This window comes from Salvelinus alpinus, chromosome 2 (genome assembly GCF_045679555.1).
Source record: "Salvelinus alpinus chromosome 2, SLU_Salpinus.1, whole genome shotgun sequence".
NCBI classification, from domain to species: domain Eukaryota; kingdom Metazoa; phylum Chordata; class Actinopteri; order Salmoniformes; family Salmonidae; genus Salvelinus; species Salvelinus alpinus.
Window position 1 is genome coordinate 106846898 of NC_092087.1, and position 23304 is coordinate 106870201.

Sequence of the window (23304 nt, forward strand, 5' to 3'; positions counted from 1 at the left end):
TAGTGTATAGGCTGATAGTGTATAGGCTGCAAGTACGTCGAAATTAAGTTGTTTTAAAATCGCTGAGCACAATGACCCAGAGAAGATGTCTTTTCAACTTTCACTTTCAACCAAAACCGACCATATTGGATGTCGGGTATGGTCTTCTTTTCAACGTCTTTTTAATGACATTTTGCTATTGTAAATAAGACTTTGTTCTTAACTGACTTGCCTAGTTAAATAAAGGTTACATTACTACAATGTTAAAAACATTGTACATTGTGATAATAATTAAAATACTCCTTCTGTGATGTTAAAACATTCTACATTGTGACATTAATTCATTGATATCATGAAACAACTCCATGTATTTTCTGATGTTTAATCAGAGATCTTTTATCAGAGTATCTCTTACCACATTGATGACAGCTATGAGGTTTCTCTCCTGTGTGTTCTCAGGTGTGTAGTCAGATGGCTAGATGAAACAAAATTCTTCCCACATTGATCACAGCTATAAGATTTCTCTCCAGTGTGTATTCTCAGGTGTGCTACCAGGTTGCCTGCATGAGCAAAACACTTTCCACATTGATTACAGCTATATGGTTTCTCTCCTGTGTGTGTTCTCTGGTGAATAGTCAGATTGCTGGATGTAACAAAACTCTTCCCACATTGATTACAGCTATAAGGTTTCTCTCCTGTGTGTGTTCTCTGGTGAATAGTCAGAATGCTAGATGTAGTAAAACTCTTCCCACATTGAGCACAGCTATGAGGTTTCTCTCCTGTGTGTGTTCTCTGGTGAATAGTCAGATTGCTAGATGTAGTAAAACTCTTCCCACATTGATCACAGCTATGAGGTTTCTCTCCAGTGTGAATTCTCTGGTGTGATTGTAATGTATATAATTTTGAAAATGTCTTCCCACAGTCAGTGCAGCTATAAGGTTTCTCTCCTGTGTGTGTTCTCTGGTGAATAGTCAGATGGCTAGATGTAGTAAAACTCTTCCCACATTGATCACAGCTATGGGGTTTCTCTCCAGTGTGAATTCTCTGGTGTGATTGTAATGTGTATAATTTTGAAAAGGTCTTCCCACAGTCAGAGCAGCTATAAGCTTTCTCTCCTGTATGGATTCTCTGATGTCTTTTGAGGTCTGCTGATGAGGTAAATCTCTTCCCACAGTCTGAGCAGCAGTGAGATGTCTCTCCTGTGTGAATTCTCTGGTGTACTTTCAGTGAATCTGATCTTGAGTAACTCTTCCCACAGTCAGAGCAGCAGTGAGATTTCTTTCGTGTGGGTTTCCGTTGGTGTTCCTTGAGATGTTCTGATCTGGAGAGACTCTTGTCAGCCTCGTCAGCTTCATGATGTTGTTGAGGCTCCCCAGAGGATCCACGGTAGTCACCGCTCTCTCCTGTGTGAACAACAATGTCAGACAGATGGTTAAAGGTCCACAACAGCAGAAATCCACTGTTTATTTTTAGCTAAAACGGTGATTCCGATGACGTTGTACAACAATTTCCGTTCTTAATGAATGTTTAAATGCTTTTACAAACTTATTTGACAATCAGTGAACAACAGTCATATTTTGTCTTATTTGTTTTTCCACTTTAGTTGTAAAGTTGATGATTCTAGAATATCTATATGCATATACGTATATGGTCTCCAATATATAGGCCCCTTTCTGTATTTGCTCAAATTTGCCACGAGGATGATGCGCATGCAATTTGGTTGCAGAAACTTCTCCGCTGAAGAAGAAACCACTAGTCATGGATATATATATGTATATCTACATTGAGCAAAAATGGTGACGATTGTAGTTTTCCACAATGTATTCTGAATATTACAGCGCATAATCAGAGCAAGATCAGGATGCTACTCAAGGAAACTCACATTAAGCTCTGTGTCTATTCACTAATTCACCCTCGTGGGGGAAAACTCAGGGGAGTTCTCATAGGCTGACAGCTCATAGGCTGCTGTTTTATATTCATGTTAAATACTGTTGAAGTAACAGGTTCACCTGCCTCACCTAAAGCCCATTCTGATGGGAAGCTGCTATAGACCACCAAGTGCTAACAGTCAGTATCTGGATAACATTTTTGAAATGCTTGATAATGTATGTGATATCAACAGAGAGGTATATTTTCTGTGTGATTTAAATATTGACTGTCTTTCATCAAGCTGCCCACTCAAGAAAAAGCTTCAAACTGTAACTATTAACTGCATCCTGGTTCAGGTTATCAGACAACCTACCAGGGTAGTTACAAACAGCACAATAACTAAATCATCAACATATATTGATCACATCGTTACTAATGCTGCAGAAATTTGTTTTAAAGCAGTATCCAGATCCATTGTATGTAGTGATCACAATATAATAGCCATATCTAGGAAAACCACAGTTCCAAAGGCTGGGCCTAATATAGTGTATAAGAGGACAGGCTGGGCCTAATATAGTGTATAAGAGGACAGGCTGGGCCTACTATAGTGTATAAGAGGACAGGCTGGGCCTACTATAGTGTATAAGAGGACAGGCTGGGCCTAATATAGTGTATAAGAGGACAGGCTGGGCCTAATATAGTGTATAAGAGGACAGGCTGGGCCTAATATAGTGTATAAGAGGACAGGCTGGGCCTAATATAGTGTATAAGAGGACAGGCTGGGCCTAATATAGTGTATAAGAGGACAGGCTGGGCCTAATATAGTGTATAAGAGGACAGGCTGGGCCTAATATAGTGTATAAGAGGACAGGCTGGGCCTAATATAGTGTATAAGAGGACAGGCTGGGCCTAATATAGTGTATAAGAGGACAGGCTGGGCCTAATATAGTGTATAAGAGGACAGGCTGGGCCTAATATAGTGTATAAGAGGACAGGCTGGGCCTAATATAGTGTATAAGAGGACAGGCTGGGCCTAATATAGTGTATAAGAGGACAGGCTGGGCCTAATATAGTGTATAAGAGGACAGGCTGGGCCTAATATAGTGTATAAGAGGACAGGCTGGGCCTAATATAGTGTATAAGAGGACAGGCTGGGCCTAATATAGTGTATAAGAGGACAGGCTGGGCCTAATATAGTGTATAAGAGGACAGGCTGGGCCTAATATAGTGTATAAGAGGACAGGCTGGGCCTAATATAGTGTATAAGAGGACAGGCTGGGCCTAATATAGTGTATAAGAGGACAGGCTGGGCCTAATATAGTGTATAAGAGGACAGGCTGGGCCTAATATAGTGTATAAGAGGACAGGCTGGGCCTAATATAGTGTATAAGAGGACAGGCTGGGCCTAATATAGTGTATAAGAGGACAGGCTGGGCCTAATATAGTGTATAAGAGGACAGGCTGGGCCTAATATAGTGTATAAGAGGACAGGCTGGGCCTAATATAGTGTATAAGATGTCATACAAGAGGTTTTGTAGTGATTCATATGTTGCTGATGTAAATAATGTTTGCTGGTCTGTGGTGTGTAATGACGAGCAACCAGATGCTGCACTTGACTCATTTATGAAATTGCTTATTCCAGTTACTAATGAGCACGCAGCCATTAAGAAAACGACTGTAAAAACTGTTAACCTTGGATTGATGAGGAATTGAAAGATTGTATGGTTGAGAGGGATGAGGCAAAAGGAATGACAAAAAAGTCTGGCTGCACAACCTATTGGTAAACGTTCTGCAAATTGAGAAATCATGTGACTAAACTGAATAAAAAGAAGAAACTACACTATGAAACAAACATAAATGATGATAGTAAAAAGCTTTGGAGCACCTTAAATGAAATGTTGGGCAAAAGGGCAAACTCAGCTCCATCATTCATTGAATCAGATGGTTCATTAAATCACAAATGTGATTATGTGAAATGTGACTATGTGACATTTTTCATTGGCAAGATGAACAAACTAAGGCTTGACATGCCAGCAATAAAAGCTGCCACTACACATCCAAGTATAACTGATCAAATTATGAAAGACAAGCATTGTCATTTTTTATTTCATAAACTGAGTGTTGGAAGAAGTGACAAAAATGATTGTTGTCTATAAACAATGACAAGCCCCCGGGGTCTGACAACTTGGATGGGAAACTCACTGAGGATAATAGCGAACGATATTGCCACTCCTATTGGTCATATCTTCAATGTAAGCCTACTAGAAAGTGTGTGCCCTCAGGCCTGGAGGGAAGTGAAAGTAATTCCACTACCCAAGAATAGTAAAGCCCACTTTAGTGCCTCAAATAACCGACCAATCAGCCTGCAAACTTCCGGGGAAAAAATTGTGTTTTACCACATACAATGCTATTTTACAGTGAACAAATTGACAACAGACTTTCAGCATGCTTATAGGGAAGGACATTCAACAAGCACAGCACTTACATAAATAACTGGTGATTGGCTAAGAGAAATTATTATTTTTGTTAGAATTCAGTGCGGCTTTTGACATTATCAATCATAGCCTGCTGATGGAAAAACGTGTGTATTTTATGGCTTTACACCCCCTGCTGTAATGTGGATAAAGAGTTACCTGTCTAACAGAACACAGAGGGTGTTCTAGAATGGAAGCCTCTCCATCATAATCCAGGTAGAGCCAGGAATTCCCCAGGGCAGCTGTTTAGTCCCCTTACTTTTTTCAATCTTTACTAACGACATGTCACTGGCTTTGAGTAAAACCAGTGTGTCTATGTATGAGGATGACTCAACACTATACATGTCAGCTACCACAGCGACGGAAATGACTGCAACGCGTAACAAAGAGCTGCAGTTAGTTTCAGAATGGGTGGCAAGGAATAAGTTAGTCAGAAATATTTAAAATACTAAAAGCATTGTATTCACTAAATCTTGTAATGAATAATGTGGAAATTGAGCAAGTTGAGGTGACTAAACTGCTTGGAGTAACCCTGGACTGTAAACGGTCATGGTCAAAAACATGTTGATACAACAGTAGCTAAGATGGGGAGAATTTTGTCCATAATAAAGTGCTTCTCTGCCTTCTTAACAGCACTATCAACAAAGCAGGTCCTACAGGCCCTAGTTACCAATACATGTTGCTCAGTGTAGTCCAATGTCGAGGTCTAATTTACCTGTTAAACGCTGAATACATCATATGAAAAGTGTAACGTTATGACTATAACTACTGTTCCCTGAAGGAGGGAAAACGAGGAACATACTATTAAATCTGCACCTCGCTGTAAGTCTCGCCTTCCACAGGTGACGATTCAATCCTTCATTTGAAACACTGCTCTTCACCAGGAAAGGGAGGTGCGGCGCCAAGAATATGTTGTTCCTCGTTTCCCCTCCTTCGGGGAACAGTAGTTATAGTCCTAACATGTGACGTTCCGTTAGCCGATGTGTCTCCTTCAGGGATTAGTAGTTATATTCCTAACATTTGACATTCCGTTAGTCGATGTGCCTCCTTCAGGGAACAGTAGTTATAGTCCTAACATGTGACGTTCCGTTAGACGATGTGCCTCCTTCAGGGAACAGTAGTTATAGTCCTAACATGTGACGTTCCGTTAGCCGATGTGCCTCCTTCAGGGAACAGTAGTTATAGTCCTAACATTTGACATTCCGTTAGACGATGTGTCTCCTTCAGGGAACAGTAGTTATAGTACTAACATTTGACATTCCGTTAGCCGATGTGTCTCCTTCAGGGAACAGTAGTTATAGTCCTAACATGTGACGTTCCGTTAGCCGATGTGCCTCCTTCAGGGAACAGTAGTTAACATGTGACGTTCCGTTAGCCGATGTGCCTCCTTCAGGGAACAGTAGTTAACATGTGACGTTCCGTTAGCCGATGTGCCTCCTTCAGGGAACAGTAGTTAACATGTGACGTTCCGTTAGCCGATGTGCCTCCTTCAGGGAACAGTAGTTAACATTTGACATTCCGTTAGCCGATGTGCCTCCTTCAGGGAACAGTAGTTAACATTTGACATTCCGTTAGCCGATGTGCCTCCTTCAGGGAACAGTAGTTAACATGTGACGTTCCGTTAGCCGATGTGCCTCCTTCAGGGAACAGTAGTTAACATTTGACATTCCGTTAGCCGATGTGCCTCCTTCAGGGAACAGTAGTTAACATTTGACATTCCGTTAGCCGATGTGCCTCCTTCAGGGAACAGTAGTTAACATTTGACATTCCGTTAGCCGATGTGCCTCCTTCAGGGAACAGTAGTTAACATTTGACATTCCGTTAGCCGATGTGCCTCCTTCAGGGAACAGTAGTTAACATTTGACATTCCGTTAGCCGATGTGCCTCCTTCAGGGAACAGTAGTTAACATTTGACATTCCGTTAGCCGATGTGCCTCCTTCAGGGAACAGTAGTTAACATTTGACATTCCGTTAGCCGATGTGCCTCCTTCAGGGAACAGTAGTTAACATTTGACATTCCGTTAGCCGATGTGCCTCCTTCAGGGAACAGTAGTTAACATTTGACATTCCGTTAGCCGATGTGCCTCCTTCAGGGAACAGTAGTTAACATTTGACATTCCGTTAGCCGATGTGCCTCCTTCAGGGAACAGTAGTTAACATTTGACATTCCGTTAGCCGATGTGCCTCCTTCAGGGAACAGTAGTTAACATTTGACATTCCGTTAGCCGATGTGAGGAAGAACTTTAACCCCTGTAAGTCTAAGCCGTTGGGGGGAGGGGCTAAACTGACATGGAATTGTTTTAAGATGGTTATACTATGGATTACTTAGGTTACTTATATTTAAGCAAATTTGCATCAATCGACTCTAATGGGTTAATGATATGATCAGGCTCTCTTTAGCCGATGTGAGGAAGACCTTAAAACAGGTCAACATTCACAAGTCCGCAGGGCCAGACGAATTACCAGGACGCGTGTACTCAGAGCATGCGCTGACCAGCTGGCAAGTGTCTTCACTGACATTTTCAACGTCTCCCTGACCCAGTCTGTAATACCTACATGTTTCAAGCAAACCACCATAGTCCCTGTGCAGAAGAACGCCAAGGTAACCGGTCTAAATGACTAGCGCCCCCGTAGCGTCACATCTGTAGCTATGAAGTGCTTTGAAAGGCTGGTCGTGGATCACATCAACACCATCATCCCAGAAACCCCTGGACCCACTCCAATTTGCATACCGCCCCAACAGATCCACAGATGACGCAATCTCTATTGCACTCCACACTGCCCTTTCCCACCTGGACAAAAGGAACACCTACGTGAGAATGCTGTTCATTGACTACAGCTCTTCGCTCCACACCATAGTGCCCTCCAAGCTCATCACTATGCTAAGGACCCTGGGACTGAACACCTCCATCTGCAACTGGATCCTGGACATCCTGACAGACTGCCCCCAGGTGGTGAGGGTTGGCAACAACACATCCACCACACTGACCCTCAACACAGACCCCTCAGGGGCGTGCTTATCATGGACTACAGGAAACGGAGGGACAAACATGCCCACGTTCACATTGACTTGGCTGTAGTCGAGCCGGTCGAGAGCTTCAAGTTCCTCTGTGTTCACATCACTGACCAATTATGGTCCAAACACACCAACACAGTCGTGAAGAGGGCATGACAAAGCCTCTTCAAATTCAGGAGCATGAAAAGATTTGGCATGGGCCCTCAGATCTCAAAAAGTTATACAGCTGCACCATTGAGAGCATCTTGACTGGCTGCATCACCGCCTGGTTTGGCAACTTCTTGGCATCTGACAGCAAGGTGCTATAGAGGGTGGTGCGTACTGCTAAGCACACCACTGGAGCCGAACTCCCTGCCACTCAGGGCCTCTATACCAGGCGGTGTCAGAGGAAGGCACTAAAAACTGTCAGACGCCAGCCACCCAAGTCATAGACTGTTCTCTCTAGGTCCAAAAGGCTCCTTAATGTTCCACTTCACAATAACAGCACTTACAGTCGACCAGGGGCAGCTCTAGCAGTGCAGAAATTTTACGAACTGACTTGTTGGAAAGGTGGCATCCTATGACGGTGCCACGTTTAAAGTCACTGAGCTCTTCAGTAAGGTCATTCTACTGCCAATGTTGGGCTATGGAGATTGCATGGCTGTGTGCTCAATTTTATACACCAGTCAGCAACGGGTGTGGCTGAAATAGCCGAAACCACTCATTTGAACGGGTGAACACATACATTTGTTTATTTAGTGTATGTGCAACTGCTCAACAAAAAAAAAAGATTTAAAAAATCTCAGTCGACAAACAGCCTACAGACAAAACAATCGACCAGTCAACTAGTCAGTCCTAAAAAAATGGGGGGAAATTGACTGAATATTATACAATGACTTAACAGCTCTAACAATTTGACCCCCAAATGAAATCTTCACTGGCAATTCTAGAATATACTATATAGACATCTGGTTAAACTATCATTATGACATCATGGATGAATTCTAGAATATACTATATATCCTAGAAACCTTGTTAAACTATCATTATGACATCATGGATGATTTCTAGAATATACTATATATCCTAGAAACCTTGTTAAACTATCATTATGACATCATGGATGAATTCTAGAATATACTATATAGACTAGAAACCTTGTTAAACTATCATTATGACATCATGGATGAATTCTAGAATTTACTATATAGACTAGAAACCTGGTTAAACTATCATTATGACATCATAAGGAAATCTACACTGGCAGTTATAGAAAGACCCATATACTGTATAGCCATTGATTCTTGAAGAATATAACTTATAAATGCCTCATATGTTTCAACAGTATCACCCCATCCGAAACCAAAATATACGCCTGTATAATGCCACTGTTTGTAAACAAACACTGTATAGCTTCAAAAGTAGGTTACAACTGGATGGCCAGTCCTTGTATTCATAGTGTAGTGAATTCAGGGGGTAGCCCTGAGCTGAACTCAAACCTGTGTCCAGCGACTGTCAAGCCAACACCTTATAACTGTTACGCCAAGATGTCTGAACTTCTTGACGAGGTCCCTAGGTGTTGGGTTACGGTTGCTACAATAGCTTTCTCTATGAATTTGAGAGTGGTTACATTTCTCCAGACCCCATCCCTCAGCTGTTTACCAAACCAAGTCTCTGGGTAGCCATTTTGTTGCTATTTAAAACCTAGGTTGTCCCTTTAAAAAAGCCACATCCATCAATCAACCAATCTGCAGTTGAAACAATAATAAAGCTGTAATTCCACCACTGTTTTGGTAATAAGATGATGGATGGGGCTGGAGACATTTAACTACTCTCAAATTCATAGACAGAACTATGGATGAAAGGACTGACCATCCATGATATCAGCATTATAGTTTTAACCATGTTCAGGCTATTCAGTGTTGATTTACATTGTTTCTAAACATTGGAGTAAAAAAAGCTTATTTGGGGATCTGATGGGGTACAACAGTTGAACTAAGCTCATGAGGCATGTGTTATACTCTATAAGAATCAATGTCTATAAATAAATAATTTAAAAGTGAAAATATGGATGTAGCAATTGCAGATTTTCCCTTTAACACCACCCATTAGTTCAACAACTGCAGAGTTTGTGCTTCTGTTTTTAAGACAGTACTTACTAGTGTTAATAAGGGACCGGTTTCTCAAAACCATCTTACTGCTATGTTCATCATTTGAACCATTGGACGCCTTAAGTTGCCTTTGGTTAACCGGGCCCAGATATCCAGTTTCCTCCTCTTCCTTTTTCGATGTGCCAGTCATCTCCCCCTTCTCTTTAACTCCAAAAACTCCATCCTCCTCTGTCTCTTCCTCCTCTTCTTTTACTGTAACAGCCTCCTCCTCTTTCACTCTGAACGCGTCTTCCTCTTCTTTCACTGAAACGTCTTTCTCTTCTTTCACTGTAACAGCCTCACCCTCTACTTGTTTTTGTATTGTAACAGCCTCCTCTTCCTCCTCCTCTTTCACGAGAACCTCTTTCTCCGTCCAGCAGACGTCCTCTTCTTTAGCAGGAGGAGAGTAGTTTAGTGAACTCATGGTCGGGGTTGTTAGCTAGCTAGGCTAGTGCTAACTTAACCAGCCCGCTAGCTGCTCAATAACCACAACACCGTAATGTGAAATTAAATGGAATAACTTACTAGCGTTAGACGACAGAAATTGGTTTAAAACACAGTGGCTAATATACACTAAAGCGTCTAAAGAGCTTTATTGGTTCGTCTATTTTGTCTAGCAAGCTACGGAGGTGGCTGACGAACTGTTGCTGCTGTTGAAAGCAGCGTTCCGTCCACTAGATTATACGTCACACTAGCAGCATTGCCTTAAAGTCTCAGACCGCCATCTGCTGACTGGAGTGGGTAACGCAGTTGAGAGAAAATAATATTTTATTTTCAGAAAAAAAGTTGAACGGTTGGAAGTTTTTACTCACCAATGTAGCAAAACAGTGTAGTTTTAAAGACGTAATAATGTAGTTGTAGTCACGACCTGATTACCTATATGTACAAACATAGTTATGTTTTTGGGTTATTATATATTTATGAATTTATTTCCGGGTATATTCTAAACTACCCACAATGCACTATTTCTCAACATCAAATTGATCTACTCTATTCTACCGAGTTCGTATGCTAGCTCAAGCTGGCTAACGTTAGCCACACCTCATGCTTTTCACGGACTGAGTTGCCAAAGATTTTTTATAACTAACCCAAGATAGACCAGAGCCTATCGTTTCCAATGGGAGCAAATTAATCAGAGTGGACAGAGGTGGGGTGGGCAGAGCCAAGCAGGAGCTAGCGAGATCCTATTGGCGCGTTCTGGCATTTATTTGCATATTTACATTAGGGGACGCCTACTATGTGACGTGCGTGTTTTTTATTTACATTTTGGCAAAGGGTAAAGTCTACAAAACGTAGCACACTGTTTGTTACATATTTTAGTTATGGAAACCGCAAACTGTATTGAGATCAAACGTTTCATCAATGAGAAAATGAGCTACTCCCACTGAGCTTCCTCTCATCACCATATTTGGTAGTGAGTGGAAACGCCAACTGGATGCTTCAGATTCATACATCAGGTGAAAATATCTGGCTCATTGTTCTATTAGGGTTAAGTGCCTTGCTCAAAGGCACACCCGCAGATTTTTCACCTAATGTATGAATCTTTCGGCTCAGAGATTCGAACCAGTGACCTTTCGATTACTGGCCCAACACTCTTAACTGCTAGGCTATCTGCTCCCAAGTGGTGCAGCAGTCTTAGTCACTGCATCTCAGGGCAAGAGGCGTCACTACAGTCCCTGGTTCAAATCCAGGCTGTATCACATCCGGCCGTGATTGGGAGTCCCATAGGGCGGTGCACAATTTAGCCCAGCGTTGTCCGGGTTTGACCGTCATTGTAAATAAGAATTTGTTCTTTAACTGACTTGCCTTAAATAAAGGTTAAAAAAAGGTTAAATAAAGGTTAAATAAAGGTTAAATAATAATAACAACAACACTGCTACACTAAATGTTCAGTGAATGTGAGTCTATTTAGAGGTTTAGGTTTACACAGACCCGCTCTGAGCCGTCCGCATGGTCTTAAAGCACACCTTTTTTCAGGTTTTGTATCACATTGCAATGATAAAACTGGGGGGGTAAAAGTGACATTTCAGAATGTGGGAGGGATATGACCCCCCCCCCCCCCCTGCCTCCAGTGAAAGTTGCACCCCTGCAAAAAGCACCTGCCTTTCTGAGATCAGCATTTATTTATCAACTGGAAGCAATGAGCCCAATCAGTCCTCCATGACGACAAAATCATAAACAACAGAGTAGGCTAATAAGTCCTTAGTTTTAGGGCTATGCTCAGGTAAAACAAATTTATACTTCATAATTCCAGTCCTATTCCTGAAGACTGGAAATATGACAAGACAATTTTATCTTTTAGGCCGAAAGATATAACCTAATCGTTTTATTATTTGTAGTAGAAAGCAATGGGTTAGAAGAAGCCTACATAAAACTCCTAGTTAAACACAACATCAATTTATGGCCAGCTATGTAACCTCTAACATTGATTTATCCTGCAATATGTTACAATTGGTAATATTACATGTGTCTTCTTCTAATGCCTCTGAAGCCGGTTGATGTTTATTGTGATGAGTCTTGTCCTGGAGGCAGAACTGACAGACGGGTTAGGCATTAGGGTTTAGGTTAGGGTCAGGCATTAGCAGTATGGTTAAGGTAAGGGTTAGCAGTATGGTTAAGGTTAGGGTTAGCAGTATGGTTAAGGTTAGGCATTAGGGTTAGCAGTATGGTTAAGGTTAGGCATTAGGGTTAGCAGTGTGGTTAAGGTTAGGGTTAGGCATTAGGGTTAGCAGTATGGTTAAGGTTAGGCATTAGGGTTAGCAGTGTGGTTAAGGTTAGGGTTAGGCATTAGGGTTAGTAGTATGGTTAAGGTTAGGGTTAGGCATTAGGGTTAGCAGTATGGTTAAAGTAAGGATTAGGCATTAGGGTTAGCAGTATGGTTAAGGTTAGGGTTAGCAGTGTGGTTAAGGTAATTTAATGTTAGGGTTAGCAGTGTGGTTAAGGTTAGGTTTCAAAATCCGTTTTTTGGTACTAACCTGTGCTCTTCAGGGGAGGATAATCTAAAAGTAATCAGATTACTTACTGATTACAATTCTGGATAACTAGTAACTGTATATTTAGAAAGTAACCTACCCAACCCTGGATACTGTATATAGGTCTCTCCATGGGTGGGAGATGGACATTTAAGATGATCAACACTCTCTTTATATTACTGACTTGTTGACTGATTGATCCATTCATCCTTCCATCCCTCCTCAGCCTTCCTCTCCTCTGAAGCCCCAGTGAGGGTGGAGCTCAGTCAGAGAGCTGTTGAGGGACTGGTTAGGAAGAACACTTCTACAGCCAGAGAGGTGAGAGAGGTCACACATGGTTTAGATGGTAAATATTTATGTCCCCTTAGTGGTTCATCACGTCAGCAAAAGGGAATATGTTCCATCTATGTTTATTTACATTAGTGCAAATTGTCCACTGATATTGGTGTCATTTCTCAACCCTTTTGGCTGTATGAAAGTTAATTTCCCCTCAGACACACATTTGTTCTTTGTTATTATGAAGGTAATTTGTGTCAAATGTTCTTTTCCCCACTCATTCACCCCATCTCTTTACATTGCTTATGCATATTCAGTGGCCTGACTGATTGGACAAAACCGAGCGTAGATTGGACGTCGGGCAGAGGCATTGAATAATAAAAACTGTATCTTTTGTCAGGCCGAATGTTTGAAATATGAGGTGATTTGAGTCATGTTTCTTTAGTAGTGGAATAAAGACAATTAGCACTTGAATGATGTAAATAAAAACTGTAAAAACTGGAGTGATGTATAATTGTTAATAAAACTGTTCATAGACCAATTTTTATAAAAGCCTCCATGCTGCAAGTTCGTTGAAACAAAGTTGTTTTCAAGTCGTTGAAACAACGACCTGAAAAATACGTACTTTCAAATAAATGTCAACTTCAACCAAAACCGAATTTAGATTGGATGTCAGAATAGTCTTTGCTAGGTGGGATAGCCCCAATGTCAAAACACAGTTTTAACCTGTCCGAATCAATAACCAATTTCCAGAAACAACAAGAGGCAATAAATCACTGATATCTATTAGGGGAGAACTCAGAATGTACATGCTGTTGAAGCTAACACAACTAAAAAAACACATGGAAATGGGAGATATCTTTTACCTCACTGGTTAGAGGACAACCTGCAGAAGACAGTCAGCTACATTTTGGAGTGATGCATTTACATTTAGGGGTCGCTAAACAAAGGAACGCAACACTTATTTGTCATCACTCATCGATATCATGTTGAAATCAATTGTGCGAGAGGAGGGAGATGAGGTTTCACGTCCTGTTAACACAGCTAAACAAACCACACAGAATCTGGGAATAATGTGTACATCACTGGTTAGAGGACAATTTGTAGAAAACAGCTCGCTACATTTTTAAGTGTTGCATTTTGATTCAAGTGGGTCACCGACGAGGTAAGTCTAACACAACACTTGATGTTAATCACATAAATAGTACTCTTTCATTTCAGAGCCTGGATTTTCCCCCTGAGGCTAATATCCATATCATGTCCAAATCAATAGAACAGGGGACAAACGTTTAGGGTGCTACATTGTGACATCATTAAAATACTCCTACTACAATGGTAAAACATTCTACATTGTGACATCATTAAAATACTCCTACTACAATGTTAACATTCTACATTGTGACATCATTAAAATACTCCTACTACAATGTTAAAACATTCTACATTGTGACATTATTTAATTGATATCATGAAACAACTCCTTCATGTATGTACTTTCTGATGTTTTATCATTGCTCTTTTACCAGAGTAACTCTTGCCACATTGATCACAGCTATAAGGTTTCTCTCCTGTGTGAGTTCTCCGGTGTGCTATCAGGATATTTGCCTGAGTGAAACTTTTCCCACATTGAGTGCAGCTAAAAGGTTTCTCTCCTGTGTGTGTTCTCTGGTGCATAGTCAGACAGCTAGATGTAACAAAACTCTTGCCACATTGATCACAGCTATAAGGTTTCTCTCCAGTGTGTGTTCTCAAATGTACCATCAGGTTGCTTGAGTGAGTAAACCTCTTCTCACATTGACTACAGCTATAAGGTTTCTCTCCTGTGTGTGTTCTCTCGTGAATAGTCAGCTGGCTAGATGAAGCAAAACTCTTCCCACATTGACTACAGCTATAAGGTCTATCTCCTGTGTGTATTCTCTGATGTGTTTTCAGGCTGCTTGGAACATTAAAACTCTTCCCACATTGAACACAGCTATAAGGTTTCTCCCCTGTGTGTATTCTCTGGTGTATAGTCAGACTGCTAGATGTAACAAAACTCTTCCCACATTGATCACAGCTATATGGTTTCTCTCCTGTGTGTGTTTTCTGGTGTGCTTTCAGGCTGCTTGTAACACTAAAACTCTTCCCACATTGATCACAGCTATTAGGTTTCTCTCCAGTATGGATTCTCAGATGTCTTTTGAGGTCTGCTGAGGAGGGGAATCTCTTCCCACAGTCAGAGCAGTGGTGAGATTTCTTCCCGGTGGGTCTCCGCTGGTCTTTGAGGTGTTCTGATGTGGAGATACTCTTCTCTGCCTCCTCAGCTTCATGTTGTTGAGGCTCCCCAGAGGATCCACAATAGTCCCGTCTCTCTCCTGTAGACTCCCCAGAGGATCCACGATAGTCCCGTCTCTCTCCTGTATGAACGACAAAGTCAGACAGATGGTTAAAGGCCCACAACAGCAGTAATCCACTGTTTATTTTAACTAAAAGGTGATGCCCATGATGTTGTGTCCAAACTTATTTAACAATTGTCTTGAAACAGAAGTGAAATCGAGCGGCCAGTTCTTGGAAGAGTCTTTGTGGTTCTAAACTTGTTTCATATAAAGATAAATAAATAAATAAATAAATATATAAATAATGATGGAGGCCACTGTGTTCTTGGGGACCTTCAATGTTACAGAAATGTTTTGGTGCCTCGACACAATCCTGTCTCAGAGCTTTACGGACAATTCCTTCGACCTCATGGCTTGGTTTTTGAGCCGACATGCATTGTCAACTGTGGGACCTTATATAGACAGGTGTGTGTGCCTTTCCAAATCATGTCCAATCAATTGAATATACCACAGGTGGACTCCAATCAAGTTGTAGAAACATCTCAAGCATGATCAATAGAAACAGGATGCACCTGAGCTCAATTTCGAGTCTCGTAGCAGCTGTCTTCTGCCAGGTGCTTGGGTGTTCCCTCCATGGTTGTGGATGTCACTCCAGCTACATCTCCCTGTCCTAGTCAATCAACTGCCTGGTCCTCTGCTGCCCCCTCCGCTTGGCCGTGCCCTCTGGTCCTCCGCTGCCCCCTCCGCTTGGCCGTGCCCTCTGGTCCTCCGCTGCCCCCTCCGCTTGGCCGTGCCCTCTGCTGCCCCCTCCGCTTGGCCGTGCCCTCTGGTCCTCCGCTGCCCCCTCCGCTTGGCCGTGCCCTCTGGTCCTCCGCTGCCCCCTCCGCTTGGCCGTGCCCTCTGGTCCTCCGCTGCCCCCTCCGCTTGGCCGTGCCCTCTGGTCCTCCGCTGCCCCCTCCGCTTGGCCGTGCCCTCTGGTCCTCCGCTGCCCCCTCCGCTTGGCCGTGCCCTCTGGTCCTCCGCTGCCCCCTCCGCTTGGCCGTGCCCTCTGGTCCTCCGCTGCCCCCTCCGCTTGGCCGTGCCCTCTGGTCCTCCGCTGCCCCCTCCGCTTGGCCGTGCCCTCTGGTCCTCCGCTGCCCCCTCCGCTTGGCCGTGCCCTCTGGTCCTCCGCTGCCCCCTCCGCTTGGCCGTGCCCTCTGGTCCTCCGCTGCCCCCTCCGCTTGGCCGTGCCCTCTGGTCCTCCGCTGCCCCCTCCGCTTGGCCGTGCCCTCTGGTCCTCCGCTGCCCCCTCCGCTTGGCCGTGCCCTCTGGATCAGAGCTCTGCACACAGCCGGCGTCTCAGCAGCCCTTTTCTCAGGAGAGTTCTGTGGCTCTGGCCTTAGCAAACAGCTTCGAGACACGGCAGTGGCCGGATCATTCTGGCGATTATGATAAGGAGTTCGTATATCTGTACCTGGGGCAAAGACTTTGTGTTTTCCTGGGGTCAAAGTTCAGGATATCACCAGGTTGCTTCCAGAGGTCAGTCACCGGGGGGAGGGGGCTGATACTGTCATGGTTCATGGTCCCTGTGCCCAAGAACGCCAAGGTAACCGGTCTAAATGACTACCGACCTGTAGCACTCAGAATGCTATTTACTGACTACAGCTCAGCGTTCAACACCATAGTGCCCTCAAAGCTCATCACTAAGCTAAGGACCCTGGGGGAGATGGGGTTCTCGGATGGCTCTCTGGGATTGGATGGTTTGTGACCTGGCGGTTGGGAGCTTGGGCCGGCGGCCAACAGGAGCTTGGTGAGAGATCTGTCGACGTTCCCTTGGGCGGGGCGCTTGACCCTGGTCGCTCTGGACAGGAGTCTGCAAGATGACTAAATGTAATGTTGAGCGGCTTGTTTTAATATATATATATTTTTTTTTAAACACATCCGCCATACTGATCCTCAACACGGGAGCTCAGTCCTCTACTTCCTGTTCACCCACAACCGCCTGGCCGCGCAACACTCCAACATTATCATTAAGTTGGCCGACAACCAGACGGTGGCAGGCCTGATCACCGATGACGCTGAGACAGGCTATAGGGAGGAGGTCAGAGACCTGACAGTGTGGTGCCAGGATAACAACCTCTTCCTCAACGTGGGCAAAGGAGCTGATCGTGGACTACAGGAAACGGAGGGCCGAACATGCCCCCATTCACATTGACAAAACACACCAAGACAGTCGTGAAGAGGGCGCAACAAAGCCTATCCGGGAGACTGAAAAGATTTTGGCATGGGTCCTCAGATCCTCAAAAGGTTTTACAGCTGCACCATCGAGAGCATCCTGAATGGTTGCATCACCGCCTGGTATGGCAACTGCTCGGACTCCAACCGCAAGGCACTATAGAGGGTAGTGCGTACGTCCCAGTACATCACCGGGGCCAAGCTTCCTGCCATTCAGGACCTCTACACCAGGCGGTGTCAGAGGAAGGTCCTAAAAATTGTCAAAGACCAAGTGCCAAGTCTAGGTCCAAGAGGCTTCTAAAGAGCTTCTACCCCCAAGCCATAAGATTCCTGAACATCCAATCAAATGGCTACCCAGACTATTTCCATTGCCCCCCCCCTCTTCTACGCTGCAGCTACTCTCTGTTATTATCTATGCATAGCCACTTTAATAACTCTACCTATATGTACATATTACCTCAACTAACCGATGCCCCCGCACATTGACTCTGTACCGGTACCCCCCCCTGTATATAGCCCTGCTATTGCTATTTACTGCTGCTCTTTAATTATTTGTTATTCTTATCTCTTACTTTTTTAGGTATTTTCTTAAAACTGCTTTGTTGGTTAAGGGCTTGTAAGTAAGCATTTCACTGTAAGGTCTACACCTGTTGTATTCAGCATTTCACTGTAAGCTCTACACCTGTTGTATTCGGCACACGTGACGAATACAATTAGCTGTTGATTTGATTAGTGGAGCGGGTCGAGTGCTGCATGTTCCTCATGGTCCAAACACACCAACACAGTGAAGACACGCCTCCTCCCCCTTTAGGGTGTGGTGAAGACACGCCTCCTCCCCCTTTAGGGTGTGGTGAAGAGGGCATGGCAACGCCTCCTACCCCTTTAGGGTGTGGTGAAGAGGGCACGACAACGCCTCTTTCCCCCTTTAGGGTGTGGTGAAGAGTGCACGACAACGCCTCTTTCCCCCTTTAGGGAAAATGAAAAGATTTGTCATCGGCCCTCAGATCCTCAAAAAGGTTCTACAGGTGCCCCATTGAAATGGTGGAAAGTTTTAAGTTCCTCGGCGTACACATCACTGACAATCAGAAATGGTCCACCGACACAGACAGTGTGGTGAAGAAGGCACAATAGCGCCTCTTCAACCTCAGGAGGCTGAAGATATTTGGCTTGTCACCAAAAACCCTCACTAACTTATACAGATGCACAATTGAGAGCATCCTGTCGGGCTGTATCACCGCCTGGTACGGCAACTGCACCGCCCGCAACCGCAAGGCTCTCCAGAGGGTGGTGCGGTATGCACAACGCATCACCGGGGTTCACACTGCCTGCCCTCCAGGACACCTACACCACCCGATGTCACAGAAAGGCCAAAAAGATCATCAAGGACAACAACCACCCGAGCCACTGCCTGTTCACCCTGCTATCATCCAGAAGGCGAGGTCAGTACAGGTACATCAAAGCTGGGACCGAGAGACTGAAAAACAGCTTCTATCTCAAGGCCATCAGACTGTTAAACAGCGATCACTAGCTGGCTTCCACCCGGTTACTCAACCCTGCACCTTAGAGGCTGCTGCCCTATGTACATAGACATGGAATCACTAGTCACTTTAATAATGTTACTCCACCCTGTACCTTAGAGGCTGCTGCCCTATGTACATAGACATGGAATCACTGGTCACTTTAATAATGTTACTCAGCCCTGCACCTTAGAGGCTGCTGCCCTCTATACATAGACATGGAATCACTGGTCACTTTAATAATGTTACTCAGCCCTGCACCTTAGAGGCTGCTGCCTTCTATACATAGACATGGAATCACTGGCCACTTTAATAATGTTACTCAACCCTGCACTTTAGAGGCTGCTGCCTTCTATACATAGACATGGAATCACTAGTCACTTTAATAATGTTACTCAACCTTGCACCTTAGAGGCTGCTGCCCTATAGACATAGACATGGAATCACTGGTCACTTTAATAATGTTAACACACTGCTTTACTCATTTCATATGCATTTACTGTATTCTATTCTACTGTATTTGTCCTAATATTTTATATATTTCTTAATTCCATTATTTTACTTTTAGATGTGTGTATTGTTAGATATTACTGCACTGTTTGGAGCTAGGAACACAAGCATTTTCTCTACACCCGCAATAACATCTGCTAAATATGTGACCAATACAATTTGATTTGATTTGGAGAGCATATCGACCGCAAGGTGCTACAGAGGGTAGTGCGTACGGCTCAGTACATCACTGGGGCCAAGCTTCCTGCCATCCAGGACCTCTACACCAGGCGGTGTCAGAGGAAGACCCTAAAAATGGTCAAAGACCCCAGCCACCCAAGTCATAGACTGTTCTCTCTGCTACCGCACGGCAAGCGGTACCAGAATGTCAAGCCTGGGACCAAAAGGCTCCTGAACAGCTTCTACCCCCAAACCATAAGACTGCTGATCAGCTAATCAAAATGGCCACCCGGACTATTTACATTGACCCTCTTTATTATTTATTTATCCCCCAACAATGCTTCACAGACTCTACCAGACTCTACCCGCACACTCACTATACTCTACCCGCACACTCACCAGACTCTACCCACACACTGACTAGACTCTACCCACACACTGACTAGACTCTACCCACACACTGACTAGACTCTACCCGCACATCCTACACTGACACTACTAGTGTTGCACAGTACCACGGGAATATAATGGTAGCAAAACGTTATGGTACACAAACATGACCAAAAGTATGTGGACACCTGCTCGTCGAACATCTCATTCCAAAATCATGGGCATTAATATGCAGTTCTGTGCAGGCAAGTCAAGTTCTTCCACACCGAACCTCAACAAACCATTTCTGTTTGGACTTGCCTTTATGCACGAGGGAATTGTCACGCTGAAACAGGAAAGGGCCAAACTGTAGCTACGGAGTTGGAAGCACAGAATGTTCTAGAATGTTCTAGAATGTCATTGTATGATGTTGCATTAAAATTTCCCTTCACTGGAACTAAAGTGCCCGAACCATGAAAAAAACAGCCCGAGATCATTATTCCTCTCCCACCAAACTTTACAGTTGGAACTATGCATTTAGGCAGGTAGCACCCGCTAAACCCAGATTTGTCCGTCGGAATGAATCACGATTCTCCAGAGTCTGGCGGCAACGTTTACACCACTCCAGCCAACGCATGGCATTACGCATGGTGATCTCAGGGCTTGTGTGCGGTTACTCGGCCGTCCGTTTGGAGTGTGAGGCAGTTTGGAAAGCGCTTGAGCACTCGGCCGTCCCGTTTGGAGTGTGAGGCAGTTTGGAACACGCTTCAGCACTCGGCCGTCCCGTTCTGTGAGCTTATGTGGCCTACCACTTTGCAGCTGAGCCGTTGTTGCTCTTAAACATTTCCACTTCACAATAACAGCACTTACAGTTGACCAGGGGAAGCTCTAGCAGGGCAGAAATTTGACAAACTGACTTGTTGGAAAGGTGGCATCCTATGACGGTGCTTCGTTTAAAGTCACTGAGCTCTTCAGTTAAGGTCATTCTACTGCCAATGTTTGTCTATGGAGATTGCATGGCTGTGTGCTCGATTTTATACACCTGTCAGCAATGGGTGTGGCTGAAATATTCAAATCCACTCATTTGAAGGGGTGTCCACATTTGTATATGTAGTGTGTATTTGCATCTGCTTGACCAAAAAATATTAGTCAACAAAACAGCCTATCGACCAAACAATCGGCCAGTCGACTACAGGCCCTAAAAAAGTGGAAAAAGTTGGGCAGAATATTATACAATTTGACGAAATGGGGTCAGACATTATATCATTATGACATCATAAGGAAATCTACACTGGCAGTTATAGAAAGACCCATTTACTATATAACCATTGATTCTTGAAGAATATAACTTATAAATGCCTCAAATATTTCAACTTTATTTGCCCGTCAGAAACCAAAACATAAGCTCCTATAACACCACAGTTTGTAAACAAACACTGCATGGCCTCAAAATCTGGTTAAGACGATAATTTTGACCTTCTGGATGTCCAGTCCTTGTATATATATATATAGAAGTGACTGTCAAGTTAACACCTTATAACTGTTATGCCAAGATGTCTGAACTTCTTGATGAGGTCGCTAGGTGTTGGGTTAAGGTTGCGACAATAGCTTTCTCTATGAATTTGGGAGTGGTTACATTTCTCCAGCCCCCATCCCTCAGCTGTTTACCAAACCAAGTCTCTGGGCAGCCATTTTGTTGCTGTTTAAATCCTAGATTTTCCCTTTAAAAAAGCCACACAACAATCAATCTGCAGTTCAAACAATAACAAATCTGTCATTCCAACACTGTTTTGGTAATAAGATGATGGATGGGGCTGGAGAAATGTAACTACTCTCAAATTCATAGACAGACCTATGGATGAAAGGACTGACCATCCATGATATCAACATTATAGTTAACCATGTTGAGGCTATACAGTGTTGATTTACATTGTTTCTAAACATTGGAGTAAAAAAAGCTTATTTGGGGTTCTGATGGGATATAAAACTTTACTAAGCTCATGAGGCATGTGTTATATTCTTCAAGAATCAATGGCTATAAATAAATAATTTAAAAGTCCAAATATGGATGTAGCAATTTCAGATTTCCCCTTTAACACCACCCATTAGTTCAACAACTGCAGAGTTTGTGCCTCTGTATTTAAGACAGTACTTACTAGTGTTAATCAGGGCACGGTTTCTCAAAACCATCTTACGGCTAAGTTCATCATTAGAACCATTGGATGCCTTAAGATGCCTTTGGGAAACCGGGCCCAGATATCCAGTTTCCTCCTCTTCTTCCTTTTTCGATGAAACAGTCATCTCCCCTTCCTCCTCTTTCACTCCATAAACTGCGTCCTCCTCTCCTTTTACTGTAACATCCTCCTCCTCTTCCACTCTGAACGCGTCTTCCTCTTCTTTCACTGAAACGTCTTTCTCTTCTTCTTTCACTGTAACAGCCTCACCCTCTACTTCTTGTTTTACTGTGACACCCTCTTCTTCCTTCTCTTCTTTCACGACAATGTTCAGCCACAGACCTCCTTTCTCTGTCCAGCAGATCTCTTCTTTAGCAGGAGAGTAGCTTAGTGAGCTCATTGTCGGGAATGTTAGCTTGCTAGGCTAATGCTAACTTAACCAGCCAGCTAGCTGACAAATAACAACAACAACACTGTAAATATGAAATTAAATTGGATAACTAACTAGACGACAGAAGTTGGTTTAAAACACAGTGGCTAATATACGAATAATAATATACGAAAGCGTCTAAAGAGCTTTGTTGGTTCGGCTATTTTGTCTAGCAAGCTACCGAGGTGGCTGACTGACTGTTGCTGCTGTTGAAAGAAGCGTTCCGTCCACTAGATTATACGTCACACTAGCATCATCGCCTTAAAGCCCCAGATCGCCATTAGCTGACTGGAGTGGGTAACGCAATTGAGTAAAATGTAGGGTTTATTTTCAGACAAAAAGTTAAACTGTAGGAAGGAATGAGTTTTTACCCACCAATGTAACAAGACAATGTGGTTAAAGACTTAGTAACGTAGTTGTGGTCACGATCTGGTTACCTATTAAGTACAAACAGTTATGTTGTTGGGTTATTACATATTTATTCACTTATTTCCGGATATCTTCCAAAATACCCACAATGCACGATTTCTCAGCATCAACCGAATATAGTCTGTGCTACCTAGTTTGTATGCTAGCCCCTCTAACGCAAGGTTTAATTACTCAAATTCCTAAACCTAAAAAATATTTGTTACTCGTTGATAATTGGCGTCCAAAAAATGTTTGGAACCACCAAGACTCTTCCTAGAGCTGGCCGCTCGGCCAAACTGAGCAATCGGGGGAGAAGGGCCTTGGTCTAGAGTTCCTCTGTGGAGATGGGAGAACCATCCAGAAGGACAACCATCTCTGCAGCACTCCAAAAATCAGGCCTTTATGGTGGAGTGGCCAGACGGAAGCCACTCCTCAGTAAAAGGCACATGACAGCCTGTTTGGAGTTTGTCAAAAGGCACCTGAAGACTCTCAG

The 23304-nt window shown here is 43.5% G+C and overlaps 2 protein-coding genes across 3 annotated transcripts; both read right to left on the bottom strand.

Moving 5' to 3' along the window:
* Window positions 1–343: 343 nt before the first annotated feature.
* On the bottom strand, window positions 344–10144 carry LOC139548676 (zinc finger protein 180-like). The gene is made up of 2 exons (XM_071358426.1): window positions 9477–10144; window positions 344–1382 (listed from the first exon to the last, which is right to left on the bottom strand). Exons 1-2 carry the CDS (start codon window positions 9889–9891, stop codon window positions 409–411), a joined length of 1389 nt encoding a protein of 462 aa, XP_071214527.1. The 5' UTR covers window positions 9892–10144; the 3' UTR covers window positions 344–408.
* A 3335-nt stretch (window positions 10145–13479) lies between these two features.
* On the bottom strand, window positions 13480–22642 carry LOC139548785 (zinc finger protein 180-like). Of its 2 annotated transcripts, none has more exons than XM_071358634.1 (2): window positions 21956–22642; window positions 13480–15111 (listed from the first exon to the last, which is right to left on the bottom strand). In XM_071358634.1, the coding sequence occupies exons 1-2, from the start codon at window positions 22371–22373 to the stop codon at window positions 14198–14200; spliced, it is 1332 nt and encodes a 443-aa protein (XP_071214735.1). In that variant the 5' UTR covers window positions 22374–22642; the 3' UTR covers window positions 13480–14197. The 2 variants fall into 2 exon arrangements, with proteins under 2 accessions (XP_071214735.1, XP_071214741.1); XM_071358640.1 differs by having other exon boundaries at window positions 13480–15069; window positions 21956–22636.
* Window positions 22643–23304: the final 662 nt, after the last annotated feature.

Coding starts and splice junctions, on each gene's coding strand:
- LOC139548785 (XM_071358634.1), bottom strand. CDS start 22,373: ATGAGCTCACTAAGCTACTCTCCTGCTAAAGAAGAGATCTGCTGGACA. Junction 15,112..21,955: donor CCGTGCCCTGATTAACACTA/GTAAGTACTGTC, acceptor TCGTTCATACAG/GAGAGAGACGGGACTATCGT.
- LOC139548676 (XM_071358426.1), bottom strand. CDS start 9,891: ATGAGTTCACTAAACTACTCTCCTCCTGCTAAAGAAGAGGACGTCTGC. Junction 1,383..9,476: donor CCGGTCCCTTATTAACACTA/GTAAGTACTGTC, acceptor TTGTTCACACAG/GAGAGAGCGGTGACTACCGT.